Source organism: Ptiloglossa arizonensis, chromosome 1 (genome assembly GCF_051014685.1).
Source record: "Ptiloglossa arizonensis isolate GNS036 chromosome 1, iyPtiAriz1_principal, whole genome shotgun sequence".
Classification (NCBI taxonomy): domain Eukaryota; kingdom Metazoa; phylum Arthropoda; class Insecta; order Hymenoptera; family Colletidae; genus Ptiloglossa; species Ptiloglossa arizonensis.
The window spans coordinates 23,391,034-23,408,804 of NC_135048.1; the positions used below are offsets into that span (position 1 = coordinate 23,391,034).

Consider the following 17,771-nt stretch of genomic DNA (forward strand, 5'->3'; position numbering starts at 1 on the left):
CGAAGCCAGCAAAGCTAACGGATTAGGGTTTCGTCGGTTCAAGGGGGTAGAACGGTATAAAATAGCTGGCTGATCAACTGTATCAAGGAGAGGGGCTGGCAGACGGAGTGACCAACATGTCCAACGATAGTGTTCATTGGGAGGCACGATACCTACCAGCAGGACCACCACGTTTGCTGGGATGGAACGTTCCCGCTGAAGAAATAGTTCATATACCCGAACATTGGCTGGTCTATCCCGAGCCGAACCCCTCCCTTCATTATTTATTGGCCCTCTTGTACATCCTTTTTACATTCCTTGCTTTACTTGGGAATGGTTTGGTGATATGGATCTTTATCGCGTAAGTCATCTTTGTCGATAAATTTATTTCTCTTACCATGTATACCATCGTATTGGTTGGTTATTTATTCGATATTGTGTATGTATGTATAAAAATTTTAGATTTTCCTTGTGAACGTTTAAATAGTTTGAAATTAAAAATTAAATCATCAACCGTGATGAACCGTACTAATTGTTTCTCGTTTTTTCTTTTATTCTTTTTTGCCCCAAGTGCCAAATCACTAAGGACACCTTCGAATATGTTTGTCGTGAACCTGGCGATTTGCGATTTCTTCATGATGATCAAAGCACCTATCTTTATATACAACGCCTTCAATACTGGCTTCGCTACAGGCCACATTGGGTGTCAAATATTCGCATTCATCGGCTCCCTAACTGGCATCGGTGCGGGAATGACGAATGCAGCAATAGCGTATGATAGATACAGGTAATGTGGAAACTTCATTTATATTTAAACGAACAGTGAAAACTTCCGTTCGGAAGTAATTAAGAAACTGCTTGGGCGCGTAACGCAGGAGTTCCGTTTGTATGAAAAACGCGATCGGAACGGTCAACATTAATAAAGTATACGAGAAGTAATAATAAATATAAATATCGTGAAAATTATTTAACGCAGCAGGTTTCTTAGCTCGAAAGAAAATCGTTTAATTTCATTTAACTCCCGGAAAGCTTCTCTTCTTCCTTAAGAGTGACGTTGCAACAACAGTCTGTTGTCCAATGTCCAGCAATAAACGGAATATAAAAATACCGTTTTCGAGGATACTTCAATTTGCACAGTTCGCTTGAAAACAGAAATCACTTTCTTTTTTTTTTGTCGGTACGAAGTTAGCGATGTATATACTTATTAATAATATATTTTCATTTTAGTACAATAGCAAGACCTCTGGATGGCAAGCTATCCCGTGGACAAGTGATACTTTTCATCATGCTGATCTGGACCTATACCATACCTTGGGGTCTGATGCCGGTGATGGGAGTATGGGGACGTTTTGTGCCCGAGGGCTTCCTTACGAGTTGTTCCTTCGATTATCTGACCGACTCGAACGAAATACGTAGCTTCGTCACTACTATATTCATCTTCTCCTATGCGATTCCGATGACGCTTATTATCTATTACTATAGCCAGATCGTCAGCCACGTCGTGAATCACGAGAAAGCGCTGCGCGAACAAGCGAAGAAGATGAACGTTGACAGTTTACGGAGTAACGCGAGCACGAACGCTCAAAGCGCCGAGATACGAATAGCGAAGGTACTTGACACGATACCACTCCCTCTTCGAAGATAATATTTTGACGTTCCCTCGTTTCTTAATTAAACGATAAAGTTTTGAGTCTTTACGTGGCTAGAGCTGTAATAGTGTATGTTTCTAAAGAGCACGAGAGTTGTCACATTCTTATGTTACAGAAGTTTAAATATTACATAATCGCGTTACGCGGTTATCGGTGAATATTGAGTTATCGTAGAATTCGTGGAAAGAAATGAATGTCTTCAGACACGACGAAGAAGAGAAAGAAGAAATACGTCGACAACGCTTTGCTCGATGCTATCAAAGGGTGTTTCCTTTGAATGGATTCGTAACTTCTTCCGCGTATTTTTGTGCATCTCTTTGAAACAAATACTCTCTTAAGTATACAGTGGGACGGGAATTTCTAGTAAAAATTTATGAAGTTATTCCAAGTGTTTATTTACATCGAGTAATAATGTACGATATGTGTTTGTTCGAAGGCTGCCATCACAATCTGTTTCTTGTACATTCTCTCATGGACCCCTTACGGCGTGATGGCGATGATAGGGGCATTTGGTGACAAAGCACTTTTAACTCCCGGTGTCACGATGATACCGGCATGTACGTGTAAAGCTGTTGCTTGTTTAGATCCATATGTGTACGCCATAAGTCATCCAAAGTACAGGTAAATTTGTGCACTCAATAGTAACAATGTACTCGAGAATATCGAATACTAAAACATTCCATTTATGTTATGATTTTTTGGAATCTCTTTTAAAGCGAGTATAAATTTGAGTGTAAATTCGATGTAAAAAATTTTTGTCGGATACTTGACTGACTTGAAAGTATTAGTGATATCCAGTTAGTATTTTGTGTTTTCTGACGATCATTAGTGGGAAATTGCATTTTCGTATTTTGTTATAACGATATTGTAACGACGTCGGAATCTTCGTTCAGAATCAAACGCGAGAACAAACTAAGATGCATTTGTTTGCAACAGATTGGAACTACAGAAACGATTACCATGGCTGGAACTACAGGAGAAACCAATATCGGACACGCAAAGCACCACAACTGAAACTGCACCAGCTTCGGGTTAGATTCTAACAGTTTCTTTCTCGAAAACGAACGATAGGGACGTACCTGGCATTCAAACTTTGTTTTCACTCTATTAAAAATACGTGATCCTTGTATAGCAAAAGCAACTGCAATAAAGCAATTTCCTTGACATATGCGTGCCCTCGATTTTTCTTAATATTTACACGTACAGCATGTACAGTATTTGTTCGTCAATGGAATGTAATTTACATTTCCCTTGGAAAACAAGAGTGAAAGATGACGATAACGGTTTAGATTATTAAGCATTGAACTAGAACGACCAAATGGTCAAGAAGAAATTTTAAATGGTCGATTTAACGTTATACGAGGGGAGACGGGTAGAGGAATGTTGTTAATGATAAATTTCTTGGTATACGTGTACCCACGATTTTCCTTAATATTTATACTCATCGTATGTACACTGTTCGTCAATGGAATGTAATTTACATTTTCCCTAGAAAATAAGAGTGAAAGATAACTATGGTGGTTTAAATTATAAAGCATTAAACTAGAATAATCGTATTAAAATGTACAGGAAGAAATATCAAGTGTTTGAGTTTTTGTTGGACGGGAAGGATATTATTAATGATAAAGATACTCTTATAAGGAACAAAAACTGGCAAATTACAACTTTATTCACTTATGCATACTACTTGTCTTATAGCTACGATTCTAGGCCTTAGAAATTCGAAAATAAACTGAAACATACGCGATCGGTCGATTAAATTTGATTAAGCTAGCGCTCGAAACGTTTCGATATCATGACAAAGAATCGTTTATGTAACTGCATTGCGTAATTGGAAAATTGACTGCGTGTCGACCGAACAAATATCGTTTTTGTTCGTTTTCATGTACGTTGAATATTTTAATTTCGAAGGCGTAAACGAATAATCGTTGTCCAATGGGCAAGGTGCTTTCATAAACGCAAACACGATAAAGAATAATTGATTTTACGTCGATTGAATCTTTTTGCGGCTTCTCGAACCTTTTGTTAAAGAAAGATAACAATTGGATAAAGAATGATTTCACCGCGTTGTACTTCTACAAACTTTTCTCGGTAAATCAGATTTGTTTCGTAAAATCAACCGTAACATGTAATATCGGAAAGTTCGAGACACAAGTTAACGCGAAAAAAAAAAAAAACAAAATGTCTTTTCTTCCTCGTGCCATGTTTAAACGAGACGAATCATGCAACCGTTCAAGTTTCTTCATCGCTATCCTTATAATCTGGTTGACTCGTTCAACGCCATTACGTATAACTACGTTGTGGCTTTCTTTGTACTATGTCACTGCTAAGTGTGCTAAATATATAATTACAATAATAAATAATAAATCACGTTCTGTACACTTTTCTAGGAACTTTCTACAACCAACTATGTTAACTCACAGAAGACATTGATTTACTCCAGAAACTCCAAGCGATTTACGAGGTATCGAGATCCAACTTTGAATAACAGGTACGAAAAATGATAAACGCTTAGAGAAGTGAGAACGTACGCCCGGAAGTCGAATACGAAGACCATACGAGACTCTCACGTGTAATAAATATAACGCGGTAACAATATGAAACAATCAATGTATTTCACGTATGCGAGGACCATTCTGAAAATCGTTACGTCAATTAACTCTACTGTAAATATTATAATGTATGTACAGAATAGTGTTTGAGCACAGCACGAGTGTTACTCTGATTCGCTGTGTTCGTTTAATCTTTGGACACACTGCGACAACAGAGCTTTGATTGAAACGTAATTGAGCGTATAGTAACAATTAGTTGTAACACGTTAATTCATTGCACCGTTATAAATTATACCTTATTATTAGGAGCGGTGTTTACTAAAATTTGGATAATTTCGTTTTTCAAAAGTAATCAAATATTCTAGCCCTAACCAGTCCTAACAATTTATCAATGCTACCGTTTGGAATTAGGCATTCTATTTTTCCATTAAAAAATTACTCGAGAACTCTGCATTAAAAAAAAGTAAAATACTTCAGAGGTCGTAATACCTTTTAGGTCGAGTAAAATGATTTTAAACATTCGAAAGAACGAAAGCTGCAAAATAGGGCCGATTATGAACAAAATGTTCCAATCTTCAGAATGGTCCTCCACTCTCTATTCGTATACATGTCGAAAACAATTATAAATATATTAAAAAATACTCGAGGCATGAACTTTAGACCACCAGCATAACAATGATCCCCAAGTAGATACATCCACGGGGAATATTAACCATTTTTTTTTTCTTCGTTTTTCAATAATTTGCAACTGTACAATTATTCGTTTCCCTACGTCTACGATAACAATGAATAGAAATGCCATTAGAGATATGTATTTTACCGATGATTCATCTAAAAAAGAGAACGTCTTTGCCGTGTGCGATTTAATTACAGCGAGACTCGAAAGAGAATAAGAAAGAGATAGATAGATAGAGAGAGAGAGAAAGAGAGAAAATAAGACAGAGAGACGTTGACGTTTGTTTCCCCTTGAGAATAATTAAAAATAAAAATAATACGGAAAAAAAGGTAGAAGAGAAGAACGAAAAACGATCACCATTCGGGGCAAAAAAGGGGCGACCGAATTTTTGAGCATGCGTTGTAAAAATCATACTCGTTTGTAAGTATGCGCATTAAAATCTCCCTATCAAGACATTTTTCGGCGAAGACAATCGATTCGAATTATTATTATTCATCGTTAAAACAGTGGTGTAAAATCTCATTGGAAAACATGATCGTTGCCGCGGCTAGAAATCGGTACCTGGATATAATATACAGACGACACCTGCGTTCTTGCTACTCTATCTGAGCATGTTAACACGTTCCATTTTTTGATTTAACATCTAAAACATGCGCATAAAGTACACTTCCTCGATTCTTAATATCGTAGATTATTACGAACGACCGTATTGAACTGAATGGTCGTGCACGTAAGCGTTTCTGGTTCTCGAAGAACTGTTTTTACTGCGACGTTTGCGTTATAAAGTACAGCTCGCGTGGAGAAACGTGATTAGGCGGACGCAACCGTAAGCGAAGTTCCATCCGATCCAACTGAACGTGGAAAATTGAACCAATTGGATTTTAATCCCAACGGAGGGGAACCCGATTTCCCCATCGAACTTACCGGTAACGAGCGAGTATTAGATACAAATACGAAACACGCGACTGTAATTTGATTACAGTATAAATATATTCGCCAATTACCAATCGAATCGCTAGAATTGTATTCACATCGAATGAAAAGTTTACGAACGTGTTTTTAAACGAGACGAGAAACATTAAGCATTCGTTCGTAGTATTTCTAACTGTACGTTATTCGAATCGATTTTGAAAAACATTTTTAACGCTTCCGGAGTTATTTTCGTTCGGAGAACCTCTCCGATCCATCGAGGATACAATGGTAAATATCAAAATTGTAAATCGATGAAATTCAATCGTGTAGAAATTTGAACAGCGTTGTGAACAATTCGGAAACTTTTACAGAGGTAAGAATCTTGACTTTTAACGAGAAGTTATCTTATAGCGCGGGTTTATAGTAGGATCGACGCGGATAGAAATGATTTTTTGCCAACAATTGATCGCAGGACGGTTCCAAATTGAGCCAGAAAGAATAAAATTGTAAAATTTAGTATATCGGCACGAAGTGAAAGGTTAGTTTACAAATCGATGTATCACGAGCTATGGGGGAGAACAGGATTCCATGTCTTTACAAAGTGTCCCTATTTTCCCTGTTAGAGGTTATTACAGCTACATGAAATAGTCCTCGATGTACTTCTTGCGAACAATATCTTCCACGATAGAAGAAATTACGTAAACGCAATAATATTCGAGTGTCTCTAATTGTACATCATAACTGGCAAACGTTATTTACTAATTATCATTTCGACTAATTATCATTGTCAACGACATTCGGCCTACATTGTGCGAACAGGAGTTCTATCTGACAAACCAGCGTGCGCTAAGAAACGGTACAGATCCCTGTTATACTGTTCTCCACTATATTTCGTTCAATCGTTCTGTTCGGGATTTTTGTTACCTGTCTAATCGAGAGAAAAGCTTCTTTTTCTTTTACAAAGTGTCGGTGCAATATGGATCATCCTGCTGGCTCGTTGCGAGAGGATTATTATTCCGTGTACCGACTCTTTGTTAAAACTCTCGAGTGGACGTTTAACATTGGCCTCGGCGCGAACAATGGCAGCGTGAATAATGAGATTCCGGACAGAAGATCGTTAACGTCGCGAGAAGCTCAAGATCGGTAATCCGGAAATGGGCAGTTATCGTCGTGTTCATATGTTAAGCATCCGCACGGTCACGTTTCTCCAAGCCAATCCCGGTTTGATTTCAACGAGACTTTGTTCGGGTGTCTCGTTTGTCTAATGCCTCCTATTACAACGATATCGACTAATTTTACGTAAGACACTCAGCAGATAAACGCGACACGTTCGTGTCGTTTCGAGAGACTGGTGATGTCGAGTCTTGAAAGCGGTTTAGTTTCTCATGAACGATGGTACAATCTCCCGATTATATATATATATACGTATGTATGTATGTATATGTAAACTGGTCGCGTGGTTGCATTTGCTATGACCATTTAATGTACACGCCTTATCGCAACACGCAAAGCTATACCCTAAGTTCAACGAGGTTAGGCGTAAGGGGAGGAAGTAACAGGGCCGTGTGTGACTAGATTACAATATACGGTTACGAAAATCGTTTCCTTCTCAGCGAACGAGGGAAAAAGCATATTGCCTAAAGATTTATTTGCTCTTATTTATTATTGTTATCCTTATCGTAATCGTTTCCATTTCTCTTGTATCGTTCTCGTATTTCTTCTTCGTCGATCTCGTGAGATCGTTTACGGATCGTTCCGTCGAGATTCGTTTCGTATCGTTCGTGATACCCTCCGTCCACGTTGGTTGTCCTGTCCCCCTCGATACCCACTATTTCGATTTGGTTCCACTTCAACGCTAATTTTAGTGTAATTATATACTTTCTAATTTGTATACGCGGATCACGATTCACGGGCTCTTCTCGAAAATATGTATTTCTTTGCGTTATATAATATATTACTCGGATTAGTCTTTATATACTTTAAATCGTCGAACGTATGTCACTCTCTTAAAATTATTATACGCGTTCCATGTTCGTTTTCTTTTTTTTTCTTTTTTTCTCTTTTTTTTTGTTTCTCGTTTTTTTTCTTTTTTCTTTTTTTCGGAAAGTATTTACACGACCGACTGTATCGATAACATTGCTGGCGTCATTTTTACGTCGAAACGATGATGATTCACGGCCCTGCGAGGATGTACGGAGACTAACGGTGTTTCGAAACGTGAAACATCGATGCATCGATGATGATCGCGGATTGATTCGATTCTGTATCTACGTATACGGCACAGAAAGTGGTTGCTAGACGGTGGTGGTGGTTGTGGTGGTGGTGGTGATGGTGGTGGGCTACGCTACGACGAGAAACGATGTTCCTGAGGAAGACAATTCGTGTCGGTGCCTTTGTAACCGTGACTGTTCGCTTTGGCTTTTCGTCTTTCCTCGGCGTTCGATTTTCGAACTTTGCACGGACGCGACGAGCATATCAGCATCGTTTGACTCTCCTTCGAAGACTCCTCTGCTCTACCTTTCAATCTCTTGCGTTCCTCCCGGTTCTTGTTCTCCGACGTTGTCTCGTCTTGCGTGTGATTCTCCTCTGAAAAATGATCAACGATTTAGTCACGAACCGACGAATGACGAAGTACAAGATACAATTCCAATTAAGCGGCGATTGTCGGAGAAATCGTGAAATCGCAATAACCCTTCGAAGATGTCGCCATATTCTCTACACGGAGCTACAATGTCGATTTCAATCTGGAGCGGTACCATTAGCGGCACGACTTCGTGAACACGCAACCAATTTTGAGATTCAATCCACTCGCTCGCGAATTCTCATTTTTCGAAATGAAAATTTAATCATCGACACGCACGCCCGTTCAACTATACCAAATTTGTCGATACAGGGATCGAGTACCCCCGTTGGCTCGTTTTCAAACGATCGAAAGGTCGTTATATGGTAATCCTTTAAATTTTTAATCTCTAATTTTTCAATTTTTATTATTGCAATTAATAGACCCAATTGCGTTAGTATTTATCGTTCCTATGGAAAGCTGTACGTGTAACATGCGGAAAATCAAAGGACGGAGATAAGAATCCGGTGCATGGAAAATCGAGTCTTGGATAATTATTTCCCAAGCAATTGTTTTTGAACTCAAATTGCACTTTTGCGATGTGGAGAACAGTTGATGAAATAATAGGTTGTTCAATACGTTTCGATAAAACTTATTGAATGGTACTACATTGAACAGTTCTGTTCAATAAGTTCTATCGAATGACAAAACTTATTGGTCAATCTAGTACTATACTATTCAATAAGTTCAATAAGTTCTTGAACAACTAGTACTGTTCAATACGGTCTTGAACAACTAGTATTGTTCAATAAGTTCTTGAACAACTAGTACTGTTCAATAAGTTCTTGAACAACTAGTACTGTTCAATAAGTTCTTGAACAACTAGTACTGTTCAATAAGTTCTTGAACAACTAGTACTGCCCAATAAGTTCTATTGAACAACAAAACTTATCGAGCAACCTGATAAGTATACAAAATACTGTAAAACTTTCCATCGATCGTTGAACGTGATTCGTGGAATCGGGAGTAGCGGGCGTTCCATCCTCGAGGGGTTAAAGAGGAAGCGTATATCTATTTGGAAGCGTGAGATTAATCATTGTCGTTCGATCCATTATTGTTTTCGTCTAGAGGAACGCAAAGAAAGAGGAGCAAGTACCTTCGAGAACCTCGTCGAATATCGACCTGCTCATCTTCGAGACACTGTTCTTTTCTTCGGTCTGATCCACTTCGTCCTCCCTCTCGACGTTATTGTTCGTACGGAAGATTGATTCGAGGACCTGTCTAGAGAGCAACGGTGAGACCGGTTGTTGTTTCACCCTCGTACCGTCCGCGTTGGTGAACACGCTGCACGTGCTCGTCTCGTTGTCGCACATACTGATCGTGGACGCGTTGTCGGTGATCAGCTTCTCCATGTCGGAATCACCGGCGTTGCTGTAGTAATTATTGCTGCTTTCGGACTTCTTCAATATCGACTTCGAGACCCGGTGTCTGTCTATGAAAGGGACGCCTTCACTGTCTATGGAATCAGCGGACAGGGAAAGCTTGCTCTCGGTGCTCGTTCCTGAAATTTGCCTTCGATGACCTGCATATACAGTGCTTCGAAGTACTGCGCTGACCCAGAATATAAGAGAAATCGATATAAAGGTGAATCGACAGGTAGACGTGACTCGAATAATTTTGAAAGGCACTAATCAATGTGTCACAGAGACGGAACACAATTGGTTCGATACGTTACCATCACGTTACCAGCTTGTACGTGTTATACGCAACGGGCTAACGATTAAAATTCAATAACGATCTCGTTGATTTTGAAAAAACGTCCGTGAGGTTTTTTTTTTTTTATTTATTCGAAATATAGAGCAGGGCCGACCGTAGCTTTGGTTATGAATTTCGAAGAGCGTAATCCCGAGTTAACGAGAGAAAAAGCTCGTACACGTTTAAACGGATTTAATGAATTACACCGTGAATCGAGGTTTCGGGGAAGCTTCCAATTAAATTCGCGTCAAACGAAAATATAATTATGTATATAATGAATGTATGAATGTATGTATATATGTATACATGTATATACATATACCCGATCGCTAATTTTAGTACCCAGAGGGCATCTAAAACGAGCGTTGAAACCCGAGGAACATATTCTATTACTATGTTGCAAAAACGTTGGGTATACGGGAGGTGGAGAAAGGCTTCTTTCTTCAATTGCAAACCTTGAAAGTTGTGCATTAGTACATAGGTTCTACTTCCGGATTTTTATTATTCTTTCGTGTATTTTTACTTTAAGTTCAAACGACCGGGAAGTTTTTCAACAGAAATGGAGAAATCGGAGTTTTTCATCAGCAACGGAAAAATTGGAAAGTTTTTCATCAGTAATTAAAACAATTGGATGTCATTCATCATTAATAGAAAAATTGGGACATTTTTTATCAGCAATGGAAAAATTCGGGCATTTTTTATCAGCAATGGAAAAATTGGAAAGTTTTTGATCAGTAATGAAAAAAATTGGAAGTTTTCCATCATTAATGAAGAAAATGGGAAATTTTTCATCAGAAATGGAAAAATCGGAGTTTTTCATCAGAAATGGAAAAATCGAAATTCGAACAAAAACCGTGTTACAAATTATCCTACCGGAGACTATTACGAAAAAATTTACTCCAAGCGTTCAAATATTACAACGAACAACCTTGAATCAAATCGATACTTTTAATACTTCAGTGTGTATATACTAGAATAAACAAATAATTATCGAGCTATCTCAAAGATGACTATATTTTTCGATTCGATGGTCTACAGTTGCCCCTTCCAAGAATGCAAATATAAAATAAACTTTTTAATCTCTATTAAGAAGGTCTTGGATATTGTTCGTACCTCGCAAAATGCTTCGCGTAATAATTAAAATTTTTGATTATTTTATTAAACATAATTCGCGACGATTGCCAAAGAGTGTCGATTATTGGAACATTCGAAGAAAAAGAGGAACATTGTTTTAGCTTTACAAACAATTTCGATCACCTACCTGTATAGTGTCTGGGACCGCAACCGGACCCGAACAGATGATGGTTGAGAATTCTGGTGGCCGATGCTAAACTGCTATTGGTCGTCGCGAACGGTCTACCCCCACGGAGTCCCCCGTAGTAATTGTTGTTCTCCGTGGTGTCCTCTTTCGTGTTACTACGACCCCCTATGCTTTCTTGGTCGCTGATAAATTGCGCGCGCAGTCTCACGCTCTGCAATCAGCCGCGCGGGATAACCAAAATTTCGACATTACGTTTCAACGAACATTTTACTTAAAACACGCATACGCACACACCTTCGTTTCACATTGGTGAAACATTCGTTATAGGGGGCGGCGGGTGGGGGAGATCAACAGAAGCGACAAAGATGGTTCCGTGACTGGTTAAGAAACAAAGGACAAAAGAAAAAAATAAAGAAAAACACTCACAGGGACGCTTTACGAGTCCTTTCTGATCTGTCGTGGAAACAGGATCACGAATATCGAGCGATCGTCGACAAGCTTCCCCCACCTTTTTTTATTTCGGTGAAAAGAAACGAGCGATTGCACGTTCGTGAAAAATGTGGTCCAAAAATGTCGGGAAAAACAGGTCGCGATGGAAACCTTTCGGTTTGTTTATAATTGCATATCGTCGAGTGTGTTAAAAAAAAAAAAAAAAACTAGAGGATCGTATCGCTCGAATTATTACCCCGAGCGTGGGTGGTTTCGTTCTCTGTTTAAAATTCGGCCGTTGTTTCTTGATTAGACGGCTGACAAAACGAAACGATCGATATGTACACACGCACGATATGCAAGATCAACGTTACTGAATAATAAATTCCTGGAAATTCTACCGTGGTACCTGATCGAACACGTCCCCGCGAAACTAGAAAGTATTTCTCATTCTTTCGATTTTTCCGAAACAATGTCCAATTAATCAAAAATTCTACAATGTCTGTATGTGTGTTTGTGTGTGTATGTTCGAGTTTAAAGCGCGTTCGGGTCTCTATCGACCCATCGCGTCCTTGTAACACATATATACACACATCTATTATTCTTTAATCAACAAACGCAATTGCATGCTTCGGTGTTCCGTTGGTCCTCTCGCTGTGCCGCGAGTTCGAAAAACTGGAGTTCCAAAAATTCGGGACACTTTCGAGTGGGGAGAATTTCGTGTGTAGAGCAGAGGGCGAGAACGCTCGTAGGTGAGGGGCACGATTCAGAAAAGAGACACACACACGCGTGGTATCGCGTACACGTAACAGATTTTGTGCGAGAGGAGTGCTATCGAGATTGGACGCAACAATATGCACGCGATCGGGATGCAGACAAGCGGGTGGTGTTTCACTGAACGTGGAGCGTTATTGAAAGCGTTGGTTAGTTTTTCGTGACGCAAAGAAAATCAACGATACCGGAAATCGTTCTCCGACCCGAGTACGGCAAGTCGGTTACGTCTGGAACTGTGGCCTTTTAATCGAGACAAAGGACGCCCCCGGGTAATCGTGGTGGGGCAAACGAGCCTCCCTGTTATTTTTCGGTCTGTTTCTTTGAGCACGGTTGCGTGCAAGATCGTGTGTGTGCAACCCCCTTCTGGCAAGCACCGGGACATTCGGTAATGTACGATTCGCCCTCGGCGATTTGTTCAACTGTGCTCCGTTTGCGATCTTGACGGTTCGTGAAACTGAAAAAAGCAGTGATGGTACGCCGTCAGAGCTCGTGCGATTAAAACAGCCATCCGATTAGCGCGGTAATCGTAGCAAATTTTTTTTTTTGTTCTTTTTTTTTCTTTTTTGGCGAGGCAACACTTTCGAAAGTAGCAGCGATTGGAATAGAGACAAGCGTGCGAAGGGAAAGCTTAACGACTACTCGACTCTAACGATGAATGATATAGTATATATATATATATATATTTCTTTTTCTTTTTTATAATCGATTTAACATTTTCTGCACGGACTTGGGTAGCTTCTGACAAACGAAAGGATTTTTTTCGAATGTAAACTCGAATGGGGAAAAAATATCTTTCATTGGAAATAAATAAAGGAAAGAAGGATCGAGAGATTCGGTGTAATTGTTATTCTTGTCGAAAGAAAATTAAAAAGGCTACTCAATTGTAATGATGGATGATATTCTTTTTGCAATCGATTTAACATTTTTTGCACGGATTTGGGTAGCTTCTGTCAAACGAAAGGATTTTTTTCGAATCTAAACTTGAATGGGGAAAAAATATCTCTCATAGGAAATAAATAAAGAAAAGAAGGATCGAGAGATTCGATGTAATTGTTCTTCTTGTCGAAAAGAAATTAAAAAACGGTTAGACGATTCTAATGATGGATAATATTTTTTTTACAATCGATTAAAAATTTTCTACACGGATTTGGGTATCTTCTGACAAACGAAAGGATTTTTTTCGAATGTAAACTCGAATGGGGAAAAAATATCTCTCTTTGGAAATAAATAAAGAAAAGAAGAAATGAGAGATTCGGTGTAATTGTTCTTCTTGTCGAAAGCAAATGAAAAATCTCGAAAGTAACAGAAAAATTGGAGCATTCACTGAGAAAAAAATCTTCGATCTGTGCCTAAATCTCCGTGACTTTTTTTCCCCAGAGTGAAAATACTTTCGGTTGTGAAAAATTTATTTTCGTACGAACGATGGGGGCCGTTTATTTTGCGCGCGTGTAAAATTTCAAGTCATATTCCGTCAACCAGTTTGAATAATGGTTTTTCCGAGACCAAGTCACGTACGTTTAATTAATTCCCAGAAACAAGTTTTCCACATGGTGCCCGTTTTGTCCTATCATTTTTCCCTGTCTCTAGATCGATTTATGGATGTTCACGAAACTCGGTCAGTTTATTTTTAAAAAATTCGTTCAGTGATATTTTCAACGTGTCTAAGAGGTTGGTAATATTTAATGCAAAAACACGGTACGTAGTATTTCCTCAGTCCCTTCTGTATAAATTGTTTCATCAATCATGGCCACCTTAATGAAGATCATTTATCATAACCGCATTAACCGAGACCATTTATCACGACCATTTTAATTAGAATAGTTCATCACGATCACCCTGGCTACAAGAATTACGTTTCTCCATTTTTTATCGGTTCTATAGCTATTCCAACAACCATTGGTATTCGTTTCTCGCGAGTGGATGCAAGAAATAACTAAAAGTGTTCGACAATCGTGCAGACGAATGACAAAGAATTCGACTCGAATACGAAGATATTTAAAAGAGTCGCGAGACTCGTGGTACGAATTCCGCGGGGAAAAATCTGATTCGTTGTTACTTTGGTATTTACGCAGTAAAGAAGATTCACCAGCCGTACAGTGGCATTCTTTTCGCGATGAGAACGGATTCCGTGTGGAAAGAATGCCGGTTGGTACAGTAGACAGTTGAAAAGGTAGAAAGAAAAATGGTAGAAAATTCTCTGTTAACGGGCAACGAAATGTTCCCGCTCGTACATTGAAGGGATGCAAAGAGAGGAAAAAAATGGCGCGAAAATTAACGGGAATGTTTCGGAGTTAGCGGTCGACGAGGCGATTATAATTCCTTTGACTTTAACGAAAGAAAGTAACGACGTGGGAGACGCCATGCTCTCCACGTGGAAAGAATGCCTGTGTATGACCAGCTATTATGAACGTGAAGCATTGTCGTAGATTCAAGCTTAAGCACGCGAGCATAATTCGTCGGGATTCCTTTGAGGAATTAAAGTTGCCCACGGATCGAGGCGAAACGTTTCTTACCGAACTAAATACACGGCACCCCGTGAGTTTATAATTATGCGATTTTGTAAAAATTTTATTCGCTCACCAAAGGCGTCTTTTTGTTATTGTTATGTATTCACCGTACTCGATAAGAAAAGAATCGTAACAATCGTACTTTCGTTTAGTGAAAATAGATTAATATTAATTCTAACTTTATGTACGCGTGTTCTTAAAATAGTTATAAAATAAAAATCATATTTTTCCGAAAGGAATGCAAGTGATATTGAACGATATAAGAATTTATATAAAGTTAAACGAATAAAGGAACTAATAATTAATCTCAGCTCGGAAATTTAAATTAAATTTTTAAAACGATCATTCAACCGGACGTGATACGATTGATGTTGAGGTCTTCACAGATTAATTTAAAATATTCGTCGTGTTAACAAAGTTCTCGGTTAGAAAATGGTCTCCGGGTTTAAAATTTTTAATTTAAAATTTTTGCATTGTAATTTGGATAGGTGTCGGTGCAATACAATTTTTAAAAAAGTAATTTCTAGTGTAAACGATACTCGACAAAAGGAGCAAAATGAGAATTTTCTATTTCATAGAAAATTATATTTTCATTAGGTTGTTCGGAAAGTCATTTCGTTTCTTTCGGTGAAAACGAAACACGATTTTTTCATAGTGTGTAAACATTTGATTAAATTACATATTCCCCATTTTGTAAAACGAAACGACTTTCCGAACAACCCAATGGTAACAAGGATTGCTAATTCGCAAAAATGAGAAATCGTACGGATTTGCAGTCGTGTGGAAATTTGTCTCGTTGCTGAGAAGAAACGCGCAAGGTTCCGTGTATTCAATTCAGTAACGAATTTTTTGCAAAAATTTCGCGTCGAGTCCATGGGGCACCTTTACGCCACGGTAGTCACGAATTGCGTGAAAACGCGAGGGAATTGCGTACAGCCGAGATTCGTGAGTTCTGGTGACCTAAAAAGCTTAGAAAGCTAAGCGAGCAACGAAACGGGAATGTTTCGTGTCGGTTATCGCGGTGTGCAGAAATGTAAAAGATAATCGAAGCGTTTTCAAGCGAAGTTGGTCGCTTAAACTTGGAAAAATATCGGGCGTATCGATGACCATAATCGCGACGATCAGAAATTCTACGCTCGTTACACCGTACCTCGCCAGGCCTCGTCGCTCGAACTTAGGCACGGATGGCACGAACAGTGACAGAAAAGTGTAACATTAAACGCAATATTCGTCATGCACGCTCCGAGTATAGGCCGTCGTCTCAACAACAGGTAGCTCGTAATACAGGGTATGAACCACGTAACCTATTATACTATATTCAATGCCATGAAAATCTTTGTCCACCTTGTCGACAAAGATCTCGACGCTATTTCTTACTCGTGTTCCATTTTCGCGCAAGTTTTCAAGACCACTTTTCTCGCCCCTAAATCGTTCGGAAAGTCATTTCGTTTTCTTTGGTCAAAATTAAAAACACGATTCTTTTACAGTGTACAAACACTTTATCGAATCATATACTCTCCATTTTGGAGAACGAAACGACTTTCCGAACCCAATAATTTCCCAATAATTACCCAATAATTTCCTACGACGATCTTCGAACATTCTCCTATACAAAAACACACACCGAATGTTTGCAAAGTAGTCGAAAGATCGCGTTCGATACAATCGATTTTAAAAAGAATTACAAGTCTCGCAGATATGCGTCAAAAGTGATCTCGAGCGCTCGCGTGTAAAAATATACATCCAATTGTAAATATACGTTACATTACGTACAACACGTTATCGAAGTGTCGTAACACGTTTACCGTGTTACGCGGTTCATTCCCAGATCAACGACGATCCTTTGCAGCTTCTCTCCCCGTTCGAGTCGATGGTTCATTCTCGTTCACACTTAAAGCAACGTCGTGTTCCTCGGTTGGACGATACAGCGTTTCGATACTTTTTTCTTTTTTCTCTCTTTTTATTCTCACGGACACCCGTGCAACGGTCGACGTTCGTGCGGGACATCGACAAAGAACACGGGGTCAAGTGGCTCACCTGCTGTATACGAATTTTTCTGTGCTTGGGCATTGCGTCGTTCAGGATGACTTTACTACCCTCGTTGTACGGTCGCACGTCTTTCAGCGACTCGACGCTCGGCGAGGCGTCGGTCACGTTACGGCCGACTTCACCGGAAACGGATTTCTTTACCCTGTTCTCGCACTTCTCGGCCGCCTCCAGGGGGTTCACGTAGAGATTATTAGTGTCCGGCTCCTCGGTGAGATCGCCCTGCGAAGTATAGCGATTCAATTACGACGTTGATCGCCGGACGATATGCCTTAGCATTCAGGGTGCCCTATCCGACGTAAGATTGATCAAATTACGCTGTTTCGCAACCCTTCAGCTACCACGGTGATTTTACACGCTCGATGGGAGTAAGTAAGTTATTTGCCAAGGGCGTGTGCGAAATACAGGGTGTCGTGAAATCGGTGGTACCGGTGCGGATAACCGACGAGGAGGCAATTACGCGTTTAAGGGTGCAGGGGATGATCAACTTATTACGAACACTTTGGAAATACCGTTTTATTTGAAGTTTCGCGAGAATGGAACTGAAAATGTACTTATTGTTTTTCAACTTTTACGATTGAGGGAAATATACTGGTGTCGTTGTACCAAGTGAGTTGGTCACGTGTCATTTTTTTTATTTATAATTTTAAGAACAGAGCTCTGCACGCTTT

General features: G+C 39.3%; 2 protein-coding genes across 9 annotated transcripts in view; one reads left to right on the forward strand and one right to left on the reverse strand.

Annotated features, from left to right (window-relative positions):
- Window positions 1-76: 76 nt before the first annotated feature.
- Uvop (ultraviolet-sensitive opsin) lies at window positions 77-2,792 on the forward strand. Its single transcript, XM_076313980.1, has 5 exons — window positions 77-340; window positions 551-766; window positions 1,207-1,588; window positions 2,065-2,249; window positions 2,565-2,792. The coding sequence occupies exons 1-5, from the start codon at window positions 117-119 to the stop codon at window positions 2,662-2,664; spliced, it is 1,107 nt and encodes a 368-aa protein (XP_076170095.1). The 5' UTR covers window positions 77-116; the 3' UTR covers window positions 2,665-2,792.
- A 484-nt stretch (window positions 2,793-3,276) lies between these two features.
- Shab (Shaker cognate b) overlaps window positions 3,277-17,771 on the reverse strand; it is a 56,873-nt gene continuing 42,378 nt past the window's right edge. For 4 of the 8 annotated variants that reach the window (XM_076312934.1, XM_076312768.1, XM_076313278.1 and 1 more), the window contains 4 exons: window positions 17,092-17,322; window positions 11,345-11,555; window positions 9,485-9,934; window positions 3,277-8,354 (listed from right to left, as the gene is read on the reverse strand). In XM_076312934.1, the coding sequence (XP_076169049.1) occupies window positions 8,113-8,354; window positions 9,485-9,934; window positions 11,345-11,555; window positions 17,092-17,322 (1,134 nt within the window). In that variant the 3' untranslated portion in view covers window positions 3,277-8,112. Of the gene's footprint in view, window positions 8,355-9,484; window positions 9,940-11,344; window positions 11,556-17,091; window positions 17,323-17,771 lie in introns of those variants that run through there. The other 4 variants (XM_076313098.1, XM_076313016.1, XM_076312855.1 and 1 more) reach the window with 3 other exon arrangements.